Here is an 18871-nt window from a genome sequence, read left to right as displayed (position 1 = left end):
AAACGGAACCAAAAATTAAGAATCTAAATACACGGTTAGATTCGGCATATCAAAGAACCCCAATAATTCATTTTTAATTTTGGACCCCAATTTGGACCAACTTGAAAACTGGGCCCATAATCAAAAATCTAAACACATATTTAGATTCAGCATATCAAAGAACCCTAAAAATTCAATTTTTGTTAAAATCAAACTAAGTTTAATTTTGGACCCTTTGGACCTTTATGTAGACCAATTTGAAAACGGAACCAAAAATTAAGAATCTAAATACACGGTTAGATTCGGCATATCAAAGAACCCCAATAATTCATTTTTTGATGAAATCAAAAAAGTTAAATTTTGGACCCTTTGGACCTCAATGTGGACCAATTTAAAAACGGGGCCCAAAATCCAAAAACTTAATACACGGTTATATTCAGCATATGAAAGAACCCCAAATATTCAATTTTTGTTGAAATCAAACAAAGTTAAATTTTGGACCCCGATTTGGACCAACTTGAAAACTGGGCCAATAATCAAAAATCTAAATACATGGTTAGATTCAGCATATCAAAGAACCCCATATATTCAATTTTTGTTGAAATCAAATAAAGTTTAATTTTGGACCCCGATTTGGACCAACTTGAAAACTGGGCCCATAATCAAAAATCTAAATACATGGTTAGATTCAGCATATCAAAGAACCCCATATATTCAATTTTTGTTGAAATCAAACTAAGTTTAATTTTGGACCCTTTGGACCTTTATGTAGACCAATTTGAAAACGGAACCAAAAATTAAGAATCTAAATACACGGTTAGATTCGGCATATCACAGAACCCCAATAATTCAATTTTTGATGAAATCAAACAAAGTTAAATTTTGGACCCTTTGGACCTCAATGTGGACCAATTTAAAAACAGGGCCCAAAATCCAAAAACTTAATACATGGTTAGATTCAGCATATTAAAGAACCCCAAGAATTCAAGAATAAAACCCCATTGAAATTGATCAAGAAATAAGCAATTTATACAAAGTATATTCTTTTGCACAATACTGTGCAATTGAATATTTCTTGCTATTGCGCAATACTGTACAATTGACAATTTCTTGCTATTGCGCAATATTGTGCTATTGGATATTTCTTGCTATTGCGCAATACTGTGCAATTGAAGATTTCTTGCTATTGCGCAATACTGTGCAATTGAAGATTTCTTGCTATTGTGCAATACTGTGCAATTGAAAATTTCTTGCTATTGCACAATACTTATTGTATAATAAATTACACATCCTGTTTGGTGTGTATTTCCTACCATATCATTATTATATGCTTTTAAATATAAATCAGAAATAACCAACTTAAAATGGAAAATTTTAAAAGAAAAAAAAAAGGAAAAAAAGAAAAAAAAAGAAACCCCCCCCCCATAATTTTTTGAACCCCCTTATGATTCATCACCCCCAAACTCAATCCCAGCCTTCCCTTTGTGGTATGGTATCTTGCAGTACAATTTCAGAGAGATCCATACAATTGAACACAAGTTATTGTCTGGAAACTAGAAAAATGCTTATTTTTGGCCCCTTTTTGGCCCCCAATTCCTAAATGTTTCGGGCAATTACCCCCAAACTCAATTCCAGCTTTCCCTTTGTGATATGGAACCTTGTAGTACAATTTAAGAAATATCCAAACACTTACACACAAGTAATTGTCATGAAACTAGAAAAATGCTTGTTTTTTGCCCCTTTTTTGGCCCCTAATTCCTAAAATTTTGAGGCAATTACCCCCAAAATCAATTACAGCCTTCCCTATGTGATATGGAACCTTGTGGTACAATGTCAGAGAGATCCATACACTTACACACAAGTTATTGTCTGGAAGTTACAAAAATGCTTATTTTTGGCCCCTTTTTGGCCCCTAATTCCTTAACTGTTGGTACCATAACCCCCAAAATCAATCCCAACCTTCCTTTCGTGGTATTGAACCTTATGGTAAAATTTCATGGAGATCCATTAACTTAAACTAAAGTTAGAGTGCGAAAACCAATGTGTCTTCGGACGACGCCAGACGACGCCGGACGACGACGACGACGACGACGCCAACGTCATACCAATATACGACCAAAAAATTTTTAATTTTTGCGGTCGTATAATACATTTAGCAGAGCTGAGTCAAAACAAGTTGTGAATACATTTAGCAGAGCCGAGTCAAAACAAGTTGTGAATACATTTAGCAGAGCCGAGTCAAAACAAGTTGTGAATACATTTAGAAGATCCGAGTCAAAACAAGTTGTGAATACATTTAGCAGAGCCGAGTCCAAACAAGTTGTGAATACATTTAGCAGAGCCGAGTCAAAACAAGTTGTGAATACATTTAGCAGAGCCTAGTCAAAACAAGTTGTGAATTTTAGCAGAGCCGAGTCAAAACAAGCTGTGAATACATTTAGCAGAGCCGAGTCAAAACAAGTTGTGAATACATTTAGCAGAGCCTAGTCAAAACAAGTTGTGAATACATTTAGCAGAGCCGAGTCAAAACAAGTTGTGAATACATTTAGCAGAGCAGAGTCAAAACAAGTTGTGAATTTAAGCAGAGGCGAATCAAAACAAGTTGTGAATACATTTAGCAGAGCTGAGTCAAAACAAGTTGTGAATACATTTAGCAGAGCTGAGTCAAAACAAGTTGTGAATTTTAGCAGAGCCGAGTCAAAACAAGTTGTGAATACCTTTAGCAGAGCTCAGTCTAAACAAGTTGTGAATACATTTAGCAGAGCCGAGTCAAAACAAGCTGTGAATACATTTAGCAGAGCTGAGTCAAAACAAGTTGTGAATACATTTAGCAGACACTTCATAGATCTGCCATTAACATCAAATTCCTCAAATTACAAAAAGAAAAATTAGATATGTTTTCTGCACATTGACATTGTCAAATATCAGCCACCAGCCACAATGTGAACCTTTTTGGCAAGTGAGCACAGAGAACAAGCAGAAAAGATTGTGTTTAGCGGTTGATATTTTACTGCATCTTTACACAGAAAACCTGATCATCTATTTATCATGCTTTTTCTGGTTTTCCCCCCACCCTTAGGCAGTTTTACGCTTGACGAACTCAAGCTTGAAAATGTTTCCTCACACATTAAGAAGTCGCTGATAAGTTCTCCTCAGATATTGTCAAGTGTTGATAAGATCAGCTCATGTCTCAAAGCCATGATACGAAAATTACAGAGCGACTCAGCAGGGTGATAGAGGTGAAGGAAAGGGCAATAAATAAACAACCCTTCCTTATATGGTATATTATATAATTCTTTACATTTCAAAGACATTTATGACTCAATATAAAATAAGGAGATGCAAACATATGATTGCAAATGAGACAACTACCCATAGACCAAAAGGACAAAGATATGAATAATTACAGGTACAGCCTTCAACAATAAGCAAAACCCATTCTGTATAGTAAGCTTTAAAAGTACCAGGAATAACAATATCTTAAACAATTCAAAAGAGAAAACCAACAGCCAATTTCATATTACAAGAATATTTTTTGCATACAATTCCATAATTTAAAATAATATCAGAAAAACCCTTACTGAGCCCCATAAGGATGCTACCACACACCTACACCAGGGAAATTGATCAGTGATCAAGTGTTTTGAAATGAACACTTTTTTCCAGTATTATTGATCTGAGTTTGACATGCAGGATTTACATGGGAATTGATTACTTGATGAAAAGTAAAAAGACAATATCCACTGATGCAGCATGGGGAGTCAATATTCACCAGGAAATATCAATATCATAACAGTAAATAGTATATCTCAAACAAATTATTCCACTTCTAGTCATTTCTAATTCAGAATTTATTTTTCAAATAAAATGCTCCGCAGGGCGCAGCTTGATACGACCGCAGAGGTCGAACCCTGAACAGTTGGGGCAAGTATGGACACAACATTCAAGCTTGATACAGCTCTGAATTTGGATTGTGATTTAATATTTGACACAGCATAGGTTTCTGACACAGAATGAATGTGGTCTAAGAACTTAAAAATTTTAAATTGGACATTCACCTATTATGGTCCAATATCCAAAATCTAAATACATGGTTAGATTCAGCACATCAAAGAACCCCAAGAATTCAATTTTTGATGAAATCAAACAAAGTTTAATTTTGGACCCTTTTGATCTCAATGTGGAAAAAGTTGATAACGGGGCCCAAAAATCAAAAATATAAATACATGGTTAGATTCAGCATATCAAAGAACCCCATATATTCAATTTTTGTTGAAATCAAACTAAGTTTAATTTTGGACCCTTTGGACCTTTATGTAGACCAATTTGAAAACGGAACCAAAAATTAAGAATCTAAATACACGGTTAGATTCGGCATATCAAAGAACCCCAATAATTCATTTTTAATTTTGGACCCCAATTTGGACCAACTTGAAAACTGGGCCCATAATCAAAAATCTAAACACATATTTAGATTCAGCATATCAAAGAACCCTAAAAATTCAATTTTTGTTAAAATCAAACTAAGTTTAATTTTGGACCCTTTGGACCTTTATGTAGACCAATTTGAAAACGGAACCAAAAATTAAGAATCTAAATACACGGTTAGATTCGGCATATCAAAGAACCCCAATAATTCATTTTTTGATGAAATCAAAAAAGTTAAATTTTGGACCCTTTGGACCTCAATGTGGACCAATTTAAAAACGGGGCCCAAAATCCAAAAACTTAATACACGGTTATATTCAGCATATGAAAGAACCCCAAATATTCAATTTTTGTTGAAATCAAACAAAGTTAAATTTTGGACCCCGATTTGGACCAACTTGAAAACTGGGCCAATAATCAAAAATCTAAATACATGGTTAGATTCAGCATATCAAAGAACCCCATATATTCAATTTTTGTTGAAATCAAATAAAGTTTAATTTTGGACCCCGATTTGGACCAACTTGAAAACTGGGCCCATAATCAAAAATCTAAATACATGGTTAGATTCAGCATATCAAAGAACCCCATATATTCAATTTTTGTTGAAATCAAACTAAGTTTAATTTTGGACCCTTTGGACCTTTATGTAGACCAATTTGAAAACGGAACCAAAAATTAAGAATCTAAATACACGGTTAGATTCGGCATATCACAGAACCCCAATAATTCAATTTTTGATGAAATCAAACAAAGTTAAATTTTGGACCCTTTGGACCTCAATGTGGACCAATTTAAAAACAGGGCCCAAAATCCAAAAACTTAATACATGGTTAGATTCAGCATATTAAAGAACCCCAAGAATTCAAGAATAAAACCCCATTGAAATTGATCAAGAAATAAGCAATTTATACAAAGTATATTCTTTTGCACAATACTGTGCAATTGAATATTTCTTGCTATTGCGCAATACTGTACAATTGACAATTTCTTGCTATTGCGCAATATTGTGCTATTGGATATTTCTTGCTATTGCGCAATACTGTGCAATTGAAGATTTCTTGCTATTGCGCAATACTGTGCAATTGAAGATTTCTTGCTATTGTGCAATACTGTGCAATTGAAAATTTCTTGCTATTGCACAATACTTATTGTATAATAAATTACACATCCTGTTTGGTGTGTATTTCCTACCATATCATTATTATATGCTTTTAAATATAAATCAGAAATAACCAACTTAAAATGGAAAATTTTAAAAGAAAAAAAAAAGGAAAAAAAGAAAAAAAAAGAAACCCCCCCCCCCCAAATTTTTTGAACCCCCTTATGATTCATCACCCCCAAACTCAATCCCAGCCTTCCCTTTGTGGTATGGTATCTTGCAGTACAATTTCAGAGAGATCCATACAATTGAACACAAGTTATTGTCTGGAAACTAGAAAAATGCTTATTTTTGGCCCCTTTTTGGCCCCCAATTCCTAAATGTTTCGGGCAATTACCCCCAAACTCAATTCCAGCTTTCCCTTTGTGATATGGAACCTTGTAGTACAATTTAAGAAATATCCAAACACTTACACACAAGTAATTGTCATGAAACTAGAAAAATGCTTGTTTTTTGCCCCTTTTTTGGCCCCTAATTCCTAAAATTTTGAGGCAATTACCCCCAAAATCAATTACAGCCTTCCCTATGTGATATGGAACCTTGTGGTACAATGTCAGAGAGATCCATACACTTACACACAAGTTATTGTCTGGAAGTTACAAAAATGCTTATTTTTGGCCCCTTTTTGGCCCCTAATTCCTTAACTGTTGGTACCATAACCCCCAAAATCAATCCCAACCTTCCTTTCGTGGTATTGAACCTTATGGTAAAATTTCATGGAGATCCATTAACTTAAACTAAAGTTAGAGTGCGAAAACCAATGTGTCTTCGGACGACGCCAGACGACGCCGACGACGACGACGACGCCAACGTCATACCAATATACGACCAAAAAATTTTTAATTTTTGCGGTCGTATAAAAATGCTTATTTTTGGCCCCTTTTTGGCCCCCAATTCCTAAACGTTTCGGGCAATTACCCCCAAACTCAATTCCAGCTTTCCCTTTGTGATATGAAACCTTGAAGTACAATTTCAGAAATATCCAAACACTTACACACAAGTTATTGTCATGAAACTAGAAAAATGCTTGTTTTTTGCCCCTTTTTTGGCCCCTAATTCCTAAAATTTTGAGGCAATTACCCCCAAAATCAATTACAGCCTTCCCTTTGTGATAAGGAACCTTGTGGTACAATGTCAGAGAGATCCATACACTAACACACAAGTTATTGTCTGGAAGTTACAAAAATGCTTATTTTTGGCCCCTTTTTGGCCCCTAATTCCTTAACTGTTGGTACCATAACCCCCAAAATCTATCCCAACCTTCCTTTCGTGGTATTGAACCTTATGGTTAAATTTAATGGAGATCCATTCACTTAAACTAAAGTTAGAGTGCGAAAACCAATGTGTCTTCGAACGACGACGACGTCATACCAATATACGACCAAATAATTTTTAATTTTTGCGGTCGTATAAAAATTACTTGATATTTAGAAGAAACGAAAAATTCAGCAATTTTTCCATTTGTAAAGGGGCATAACTCTAGAACGGTAAATGTGACGCCACCAAAATTCAAACTTGATCTGTGTTTTGTGGTAATAAGCATTGTGTATAAGTTTCATAACATTTGGTTGAGACAATCTAAAGTTAGAGAACGGAAACCAGTTTTTGGACGTACGTAAATACAGACGGACATGGGTAAAACTTAATGCCCCCTCCGTTATGGTGGGGGCATAAAAAATGTGTGTTGTCCTACTAAGCATACCCCCATTCCTAATACAGGAAGTAGGTATTTGACAAGATACAAAAGGTAATCACATATTACAACTCATCACTGTCAAATTGCTGCCAAATATGAAGTCGTTGTGTTTAGCAGTTAGTGAGAAAAGTGTGACGAAAATATTTATTGGGACAGACAGACCGACAGACATTGCAATAAATCCCCAATCTTCGAGTGGAGGTTTAACAAGTGAAACTGTGAGCTACTGCTCACTGATACCCCCAGCCCAAATACTTGACAGTAAACAGGAAGTTGTTGAGTGATGAATCTGAAAATGCATCACACAGTATAGCTGACTTATATAAACACTGAGACCAAATTTCAGAAATCCTTGTAATGTAGTTCCTGAGAAAAATGTGAAGAAAATTTTTAACTTGGATGTCATGTGTATAATGATATATGTGTTCGGTAAACAGGAAGTTGTTAAGTGATGAATCTGAAAAAGCATCACACGGTATAGCTGACTCAATATGCATGGGACAGACGGACGGACGGATGGTTGGATGGACGGACAGACAGAGGTAAAACAGTATACCCCCTTTTAAAGCCGGGTATAATTAGTACATGTTAACTGTATGACATCTTGTGTTTCCATAACAGAGATATTGCTTAGTTCACTAGGCACTCCACTACAACTCACCATTCTAGTTTCATGATCAATCATAACAATATGTGGTTTGACATGTCTGTGCATATACCCATACTGTGACAATAATCTAATGACTTACCTTTCTAGTTTCATGATCTATCATAACATTATGTGGTTTGACATCTCTGTGCATTATACCCATACTGTGACAATAATCTAATGCCTGAAACGAGAGAATCTGGTCAAACACTCACGAACAGGTTGCAAATAATATGGTTTATAATTTGAAATGGCATATTATGCACACTGAGTTCACCACCCAATTTGAGTTGGGTTTGCATTGCCAAATCTTAAGTTTTCTCTGTAGGGTTTTCTTGTTGAAAATGGCTCTGGGGAAAAGTTAAAAGTTATTAACTCAGTATTTCTTCTTTACTTCCAATTGAAATATCTTTAGAAAATTTTTTACTTTTTATTGAATGCTTTATCTGTTGCTTGGTAAGAACTTTACTATTATAGCACTTTGTCTCTTTTTTTCCTTTTAAATGAGATATTTCTGACAGAAGAAACATTTCAAGTTTCAGTAAATCATAAAATGTAATAACAGTGTTGTACATAATACTTCAGCTTTGAATATCTATACTGACCTTGAGTAATTCAAATAAATAAAATCTGATGTCATAATCTGTAAATGTCTGATACAATTGCTGAAATGAAAATGGATTATTCAAAATATAGTTAAATAAAATCTCGACAACAAAGGTCAAGGACAAATGAATCACTGTCAGTGTCAGATCAATATATGCTATTTAAAGATAATTCATTATGAAATATGACTAGACTTTTCACAGTTTTGTAAACTGTTAATAATTATGACTAATCAATGATCAGACCTTGTGCAGAGCATGAAAATTAATTTAAAGGTCAGTGACAAATTTGTGTTAACACAACTGAAATTTATAATAAGATATGAAAGTGTTTGTTAGCTGCTGGAAGTCATACATGCTTGTGAAAAAGATTGAAACATGTTGCCAAAAAAATAAAACCCAAAACAATTCTAAAGAATTAGCAGTAAAATGGAATTTTTTTTTTTCATTTGACAAAACGGTCCAGTCTTTTTCTTCATCTCAAAATTTCCCATTAGGTCCTTTCTTCTTTTTTTTTTAACCCCAATCAAGGTTGAAAAAATTTTCCCAATTATGATCTATTGCTCTTAAAAAGAAATCAGAATCAAAGAATAACTTATGGTCTCTACTGACTTACTTTAAAGTCTGTATTGTTAACATGTTCGAATACCAATGCTGGTGTTCTTGACTGCAAAAAAAAGAAAATGCAATGAATGATATGGGAATCGTTAATGCACAAATCAAATTATCTGAAAGTTATGAAAATATTTGAAAACTTTGTTTTTTATTGAACATATGGAGCATATAATTCAAATAAAGAATATGTTGTCCTAGTTTACACAGCTAATACTGTACTTGATAAACTGCAAGTTTAAACCAACAAAACATAAGACAGATATGTTAAGGATATGGATATCCATTAGACCAATTTCCGATACTTAGATTTGGCTCACTTGAGACTGTGTGAGCTTATGCCTTTACTTGAATTCAGTCATCAAACTCTTTTCTACAAACTTAGTTTGAATGGTCCCTGTGACCTTTCTCAAGGATATGGCAAACTTAACTACTGACAGACATTCCTAGCCAATGTTACTATAAATAGACATTCCTAGCCAATGTTACTATAAATAGAAAAGGATAAACACATATTCATCTGCATTACATCCTTTATGTTCAGGTATGAGAAGCAAAGGTTGATGAAGAGAAAGTAAAGTTTTAAGTTTCCTGATAGTTCCTTTCAGCATTGTGTTAAATGGTGTATTTTAAAGTAGCCAGTTTTACTCTAGATTGAAATGTTTTATAAGAAACATTTATTACATCATTGATTTAGCCTATTTGTTTAGGTAGAAATATTACTTAAATTGGTTGACATTCAAATAAATGTCTGATGATGAAACGTTCTAACATCCAATACCGCCTACACTGCGGAACATTGAATTACATATCTTGGAGGAACTCATGGAAAAGTTCACAGGAAGGTCTTTTTGTGTCAAACAGCTTGGCCTATCAAAACTATACTTAGCCTGAATCATTGTATCAGTATAATATCTGTTTGCATCAAGTCAGCCTTTACCCATATCATTTCCTTTTAAGTTGTTAGGTCTAACCTTTGGAGACAGAAAAAGACAAAAAAATCTCTGAGAATCAGTGTTAACAAAAAGTGAAAATTTCTCCATTGGATTATCTTCCTAACATTTTCCTTACTACTGGGTCTTTAACAATCGCCATTAACGATATTATATTAGTTCCACCACGCAGGTTTTCCAAAATCTTAATCTCTCTCTTTATTTTCTTCTTCTTTACTGGCTGAAAATAAAACCCAAAAATATAATAACAGCATGTACACAAAATGTATCCTATGCAACTCTGCATACCTGTCAACCTCTGAAAATGAAAATAAGAGGGCATTGTTTTAGAAAGACATTTAATTAATGACAAATATTTATATAATTAACAAATACTAAAGTGAATATTTGTAGGAAACTCAGTGGTATATGTATATATGTTATAGTATATTAACAAAACCTCAAAATTGAATGGAAAAAAAGTTGGTACGCGTTATGACATTGAAGAAGAAAATGTCATTAATTAAATGTCTTTCTAAAGAAATGCCCTCTTATTGTTTTATTCGCACTACTTTTAATTAATGAATGTCATAAACCCCAGCTATACATGTAATTAGAAATCAATTATAGCTTATGTGCTCCTATACACAGGAGGAAGATAAATGGAAAGAAGTTAGTGTGTTTCTTTTCAGTGCATATCTAGAGCATACTAATTTGATTTAAAGCTTTTACATTTAGGTGATATTAAAATCATTCTCTCCAACAGAAATGTATCAGACAGAGTTCGCGAAAACTTATTTTGACCCGTCGGTCATGGGACCGACAAAGCATGATTATTTGTCAGTCCTACAAAATTTTTGCCAGTCCTACAAAATCTGTCAATTTTATCCTGAAATAAAATTATTAACATATTTTATCGAAAAATAACTTTATTAATATTAGTTTTATTCTTTGCACCCACAGGCAAATTAACAATGAAGGACCAGTTTAGGTCTTCTGATTGTTCTTATTTAAAGTCATCTTCACTATCCATTTCATCATCTGAATCACTTTCTCGGCTGTTACAGTATTTGTTTGCTCCATTGTAGGGTTCAATCGCCGATTGTTTGCCAGGGATGGCTCTATGAACAAATTTAGTAGGCCACGTGTAGATCGCAGCTTTGGTTTGTTTATAATAAATCCGTAAACCAGTACCGGATATTGGCAGCGGGTACATCTGATAACCGATGTAAACACTTATTGGAAACAGTTGCGGTACTTCTAATAACCGATGTAAAAAAGTGCCGAAATATGCACTACAACGGCCGTTTTTACATCGGTCATCAGGACCGGCACTAGCCTTCAAAATACTGGTCCGAGCCTCATTTTGACCGACAGGACCGACCATTTTCGCGAACTCTGATAAGAAGGTTCAAATTGTTTTAAAATGATTTTTATAAGATAATTGATATTTGCAAACGGCAAATCTTTTAACCAGGACATAGAATTGTATTTCCAGCTTGGCTGGCTTCAACTTTCTGGGGTACAAATAATGAGACAATTCTTGAATTGTTACTTTTCAAATAAATGTAATATTTTGATAGCTGTCATCGGCACGGTAAATAAGCAAATCCTAAGTTTTGACTTTTCAATTGTTTTAGTACCTTGTCAAAGAAAAAAGCTGATAAAACCGAACATATATTTGACTTCTAAATACCGGTCAGAAATACGGGTGAAAATGGGTCATTTTCTGAAATTCCCGGGTTATGTGAAAAGGGAAATTCATGGGTGTAACCCGCAGAATACGGGTCGGTATGACTGAATATAAGTACAGTATTTTGTCATGCTGGGCCTTTTGTAGCTTACTATATTGTATGGGTTTTGCACATTGTTGGTAGACATACAACGCCCTGTAGTTGTTAACAACCTAGTCCATTGGTCTCTGATAGATAGCCGTCACATTGGCAATCAAACCACACCTCCTTACTTTAATAATGTATCTTTTAACGAATCTTAATTAACAACAAAAAATCAGAGGCACAAACAGGAAAACATGTCACCATCCTACCCAGACACATTATTTAGACTCTTGGGCCAACCAGTCTTTGCTCTTACTTCTTATACGTGTTTAACGGACAAGTAGCAAATAGCAATTTTCAAGTTTGTGGTTTGACCAGGCCAAAATCTACTTCATGATCCTCACTGAGGGCAAGTGAACATACTTCAACGAGACCACCAAGGCAGTTTGAAATTAACTCAAACAGCAATCAGTGATATTGTTTGCCTCAAATTACAGCCGAAATTCGGCTTTTTCCCCTAGAGAAAATTCCCAATTACTTAAAAAAATGGCTTAAAATTACTCCCAAAAAGTTTTACATTTTCCCCAAACAGTGATGGCATTGGTAGTAATGTTTGTAAATATCGTATTCATGTTATTATTTTGATATTAGAAAGCACTTTTGAGATCCGGTTTACTGATCAGAATCATCATGGTGTTTGTAACACATGTGGTTTTCAATGCATTGAGTACCATCATTGCTTCTGTTTCTTTCCCCTCTCCGAAAAGTACCTTTCAAGTTGAAAATGTCTGACAACCAAAATATACATGAAAACAACACTGCAAAAAAGACAGCAAAGGTCAGCAAAAAATCGGAGATGTGTTTAGAATAAAATATACAAATTTCCCAATTTCAGTTAAAAAATATGCATTTTTCCCAATAAAAAACGGTAGAGGTAGTTTTGAAAAAAGACAACAATATCACTGGCAATGTGCCATCTTCTGCTTTTTAAATTCCTTCTGCCCTATAGCTAGCTCAGACAAATTTATGATTTCCATGTAGAGATGTATATAAATACCATACCTTTAATATTTTGATGACACATTTTTCATTATTTGTGATGTTGACAGCTTCAAAGACTTCACTGTACTTTCCTCTGCCAAGTTTCCTGACAATCTGATAATCATCTTGTTGACTGAAACACATAATAAATAACAAAAAACTCATTATAAGTTCAATTAATGGTCATGGCCTTAACAGAAAAATAACAGATGTTCACTGTTGATATGTTTCAGACAAGCAAACATACTACTATGTACATGATGTACAGTACATGTATATCAAATGATTTCATTCTTTTATTACACACTTGAGTCTTTTTAACACAAGTTGTTTCCCTTTGCTTATTGTTAACTGGTTTCATAATGAACAACCTGGATTACTGACCCTGCAAAGCATTATAATTAAACTGTAACATGCACTAAGACATAAAGACGTTTTAACCAATTTATATTGAATAGAAATCTTGATACCAAAGGTTTTTGACTACATGTAGACACAAGGTGAGGGTTTTTTAATTTGTTGCGTTATGGATCCGCCAACTGATTTTTTTCTGAAAGATAAAAATATTGAAATTTTCATGCTTTTTCTTTATTCCAGCCTACTCTGCAAAATTCCTTTCGCTGAAATATTAACAAAAATATCTGCATAGTAACATCAATTTTCCTCAAATAATGTGAACTATCGAATCATATTTTATTATCTTTTTTAAATATAAACAGAAAAGAAAACACACAGTCTGTTGTGATAAATAAAAATCTCAAAATAATCTTTTGCATTCTAAATCTAAAATTTCTAAAAAAAAGACAACAGATCTGGAAATGTTGTTTACAGAAATAATTTAACTGAACGAATACACATGGTCAAAGCTATTACAATAAGTATTTTTTTCTTTCTTGTAATAATTCCATAGGATTTTATTTTGAACCATTTTGGGACTGGCTGTTTTATCCTCGTATGAAATGGACCCATCCAAACAGGAAAGTTGTGTATCAAAAAGTAATAGAAGATGACAACTAACAATTGGGAATTTTGTTGTTACAAAGGTGTTTTTAATTTTTTTTGTCCATTTGGATATCAAAAGCAAAAAGGATGAAAACAAATCTTTCACATTGGTTGTGTCTACTGGCTGGTAAAATGCACATAATTAACTTCCCCTTTCTACCAAATTATATGAAGATATATGACATAAATTGTATTTTATAACAGCTGAGAAAAAAAAAATCTATTTTCTAAAATTGAAGGAATGAAACAAGAACACAAATATTGTAATAAAGCTTAAGAACACAGAAATTCCATACATTTAGATGTCATTTTAATTTTTGTCTGACTGGGACCACCAGATTTGTAGTCTTGGTGGTCCTAATGTCCCCAAGCTTAACAAGAATTTGTAGAATTATATCACTGTCTCATACCTATCAATACTACTATAAAATTGAGAATGGAAATGGGGAATATTTCAAAAAGCCAACCACCCGACCAAAAAGCAGACAACAGCCGAAGACCACCAATGGGTCTTTCAATGCAGCGAGAAAATCCCGCACCCGGAGGTGGTCCTCAGCTGGCCCCTAAATAAAATTGTGTACTAGTTCAGTGAAAATGGACGTCACACTAAACTCCAATACATATAAATGAACTAATATTAAAAAACATACACGACTAACGAAGGCCTGAGGCTCCTGACTTGGGACAGGCGCAAAAATGCGGCGGGGTTAAACATGTTTTGTGAGATCTCAACCTTCCCCCTATACCTCTAGCCAATGTAGAAAAAAGAAACACATAGCAATTACTATACATGCTTAAGTAAAAGCTAGTATCCTGAGTTAGGCTCTATAGATTTTTAAGGTGTTGTCAGTACCCTGGCTACCTGTGCCTGTGTTCTAAATGTATTTACACTCAGGGCGGACCAGACAAGGCTTGGGACCACTTTAATGTAATGTGTACCAACGTAAAGCAATGAAACTTTAAATAAATGGTGTTTGAAACGATGAAGAACCATACTGCCATGACGTCCATAGGATGTATCGCCCATACCATGAAAAGATGCATAGGACAATATCGTCCATACTTTGTTAAAACGCGTTGTCCATGGTTTTCTTTTCGGAAATGAATTTTATTAATAAAGTATTGTGATATTTACATGTAGATAGTTATTATAACTTGTAAATGTATTATGCTAAATTAACATTATTTGTCGTGTTTTTATAAGTAATACATGGTAATACACTTGAAATACGCATTATATATCATATATAAATGTGCTTTAATAAAATATTTATGTTCTTTTCTAAATTGATTTTTAATATCTTGCGTAAAACAAACTGAAAAAATAAAACAAATAAAAACAGGGATGATTCTACTTAGCGGCCCTAAATTTGGCTGGCGGCCCCAAAAAAATTTATGCAAACAAAAATTCCCAATTCAGGAAAAGAAATAAAATTCGATATTTCCGAAAATGTTTCTGTCGCCGATTTAAGCAACTATAATTTTCTAATTTTGTCGTCAAAGCGTTTTAAAATCCAGATAAGAATGCTGTCAACGATCGCATTTTATTAACAACGACTCTATTATTTCAACATGTGGTAAACATGCAGCGGAATAAGACCCTTCATATTCAATGATGAAAATACGATATGGAAGTACTTGATCTCGTAAAAGTAATCTAAATAAGAATGACGTCTTGAAAGGTCAATTTTATTTTTTTGCTGTGATGCCTTACTACGACAGCAAAAACAATTAAATAGCCTTTCAAGACGTAATTATATATAATAATATGTAATAATTATTTGGACTATCGTAAAAGCAGATCGCCAAGCAGGTCGATAAAAAAGATGATTTTTGTCAAAATGGCTATCGTAAAAGCAGACCTTGGCAGAGAAAAATTTTAATTTTGATATAACATTGATGAATTTAATGGGCGCCGATCTCTTAAAAGCAGATCGCCCTGCAGAGCCGGTTATATAATAAGATTGAAACGTTTTATATTTGATATTTTGTCTGGCTCTATTTCCTCAAGACAAAAGTCTGTCTGAACTTTTTTTGAAATTACGTTGATAGATTATTCATGAAATAGGATGTCGACACATTATGGAAATGTTTCAAAAGTTGCGAAGATGATCCAAATAATATTATATTACAATGGTTCAATGCTTAAATTTCCTGTTTCTTAGAGTTACACCTAAGGTAAAACTGTGACATTAGTATAATAGTCCAAGAGTAAAACTATGGCAACCTCCTACATATTAAACAGCAAGCAAAAATCACAAAAAAATATCTTATCAATTAAGTACTAAAACTTTTTTAATTACTTTTCCGCTGAATTCAACAGTAGTCCATTTCAATTTGAAATCCATTTACATCAAGGTAAATTTATAAAGATGAACTGTTGTTGAAAAAAAATACCCAATGGATGATTTTTTTCAGTGGTATATCTTAGCTGCTTTAAATGTAAAAGGTAACACCTAACTAAGATGCATGCCTTCAAAAGATAGTGCATCATATGCAATGATTTTCATGTAACAACTTCCCTGGTCTCAATCCACTAAATGTCAAAGTGATCTGATAATCATATGTATATCATAATCAATAGCCTGTCCAAGGTTATTCCAAATATCAGCAGTGTATAGGTAAAACTTAATACATTTTCTGTTTTTATAAAAAATAATGTTATTTCGTCTAAGATTTATGCATAAAAAATTCCCAATTGGGATAAAAATTCTCAAATTTGATAGTCAAGGGACCCATTTGAAAACACCTGGAATTATCCCTGAAAAATGAATATCCAAAATGGGATATTAATTTCTGTCATAGTTAAAACAATAAGTAATTAAAGTTTAGTTTTGAAAGAAAAGTAATCAGATAATGATTAATCTTAAAATTTAAGAAGATTGTTACTTGCTTAATATCATTTCTTTGATGTCAAATTGATGAACATTAGTAATTATGCTTTTGTCAAGAAATTGTAACAGAAATACAAAACGAGATCACTATAAAAACAAAAGCACCCAAGCTGAGTTCAAGCGAATAAAAACATACATTGGGTTGTTAAATTCTTGAAACAATACAAGCTGTTTGAGCAGTTTTTGTTGAAGTACCGACCTTGCAGCATAAAAGTAACCAGAAATGTTGTTTGCAATAATTTGGAAAACAATAGCCTCGCCATATATTTATGTAATTACTATGAAATAATACTTGTAGTACATGTATTATATTTTATGTTTTAACCATAATGGAATGAATACTTAAAAGTATGGACGATACGTCTTTACAAGGTATGGACGATGTGGCGGTATGGCCCACACATCCTATAGAAGACGTGGAAGTATGGCCGCCACGTCTCGAAAGTGTTTGAAACGACTACCACTACATCACTGACATTACAGGACCACCTGATTCAACTACTGTAACTAAACAAGACCAAAAAGTTTTTAACTTTACAATAAAATTCTTTAATATTGATGTAACAGTCACTTGCATTTTTCATTAAATATGATTGCATTTTTATATGGACAACCAAGAAGAAAAATTATTAAATTTCCCTTGTAACAAGACTTGTTTTGGGTACAGTAACTAACATTTCTAGTAAACATGCATGCATTTTTTTTCTTTCAGCGACTTGAGTATACAAAAATATATGTTCATATAAGTTAATTAACATACCCCCATTCAACAACATGGGACTCGTAATCCCAATATTCCCTTGGTCTCAAAGCATTCACATCTGCATACACTCTGGCTTTACTGGTTGCCGGCATTTTTTTCTTTGTGGTCAGCCTCCGAACCGAACTCGAAAAACCTTTGGACGAAAAAATTCTACACAGACCACTCAAAGAGTGATAAATCTTGTTTCCAAGTTACTTATAACATTGATAGATAAGTTGTTGAATAACAAGCACCAACAATATTTCCGTTACAGGATAACTTTTTGGCGCTTTTCCTACGAGAATACACACCATGCACACTCAAGTCCATACCACACCTTATTACGGGGTAAAATATAACAATTATATGACGATCACAATCATAAGAGTGGACTTATATTTGTTGATGAATGTATAATCTTTAAATTACACTATCTATTTTTTCATTAGGTTTTAACTGTAGTGTGAAAATCGTCCGAAATCAGTGACAGGTCGAGTCATTCTTTCTACAAAATGGCTACCATCACCCAAGAAATAGCAGAAACGAGGCTCAGCGCCTCGTGTAAAGTACGAGTTGTCTCCCGCAAATTCGAAAAAAGATTACAATGCAGCCACTAAGGTGAACGAGTAGCAAATATGATCAAATATAGAAGTCAGATCAAGTCATAGGGGACAGGCGCAGATCGGATCCAGTATGTTTTTAAAGACGGGGTTCTTGATTGTTCAGCTTACAGTAGGGATGTTAGTTCAGCCTGATTTTCGTAAATATTTTCGGTCATTGAAAGAATTTTTAAAAGATTGGATCCGCAAATTGCCGCATATCATAAAGAATATTTGAAGAAAAAAAAAAAAAAAACAGAACAAAACCGATTTTCCCCCAAATATAATCCCTACAGATAATAATATTGTTACCAATACAAGTACAATGAAAAAATACTAACAAAGATAATTATAACTAAATACAAAGACAAACGTTACTAATGGAATCCGTGACACTCCTATCCATAATGGCATGACTCATTTTGTGATAATGTACTCTGAGTATTTCGATCTTGGCATAATAAATGTTTATAGACACCTGCCTGTTGTCACAGTGAAGACATTATTTTGACCTTTAGATGCCCTTTGTTTTATGTCTTCGTGGTGCTTTCCCAATGACCCACACTATAAATCTCAGCGTAAGGCAGATTCCAGTATTTTTTTTTCGATTTGTGTTGCGTCTTGTAGAACACTTACAGGTTATAAAGTGGTAAATTAGATACTTTTTTCAAACTAAAACTTTTTTTTCTGTAAATGAAATATTTTTAAACAATTTTCGGGTGAGAAGTGCCATGTGTAAAATGAGAATCAGT

The 18871-nt window shown here is 33.6% G+C and overlaps 1 protein-coding gene across 1 annotated transcript in view; it reads right to left on the bottom strand.

The window, feature by feature from the left end:
- LOC127702530 (casein kinase II subunit alpha) overlaps positions 1-18073 on the bottom strand; it is a 32081-nt gene extending 14008 nt beyond the window's left edge. Inside the window, exons 1-6 of the mRNA XM_052206770.1 lie at positions 17539-18073; positions 12904-13015; positions 10203-10304; positions 9136-9186; positions 8520-8579; positions 8015-8098 (exon numbers count right to left, since the gene is read on the bottom strand). Of these exons, the coding sequence (XP_052062730.1) occupies positions 8015-8098; positions 8520-8579; positions 9136-9186; positions 10203-10304; positions 12904-13015; positions 17539-17633 (504 nt within the window). The 5' untranslated portion in view covers positions 17634-18073. The remainder of the gene's footprint in view (positions 1-8014; positions 8099-8519; positions 8580-9135; positions 9187-10202; positions 10305-12903; positions 13016-17538) is intronic.
- Between the last annotated feature and the right edge of the window lie 798 nt (positions 18074-18871).

The sequence above is a fragment of the Mytilus californianus genome, unplaced genomic scaffold (assembly GCF_021869535.1).
Source record: "Mytilus californianus isolate M0D057914Y unplaced genomic scaffold, xbMytCali1.0.p SCAF_5, whole genome shotgun sequence".
In the NCBI taxonomy this organism is placed as follows: Eukaryota; Metazoa; Mollusca; class Bivalvia; order Mytilida; family Mytilidae; genus Mytilus; species Mytilus californianus.
Note: the sequence above shows the minus strand (reverse complement) of the source record. Positions and strands in the feature narration are given on the sequence as shown.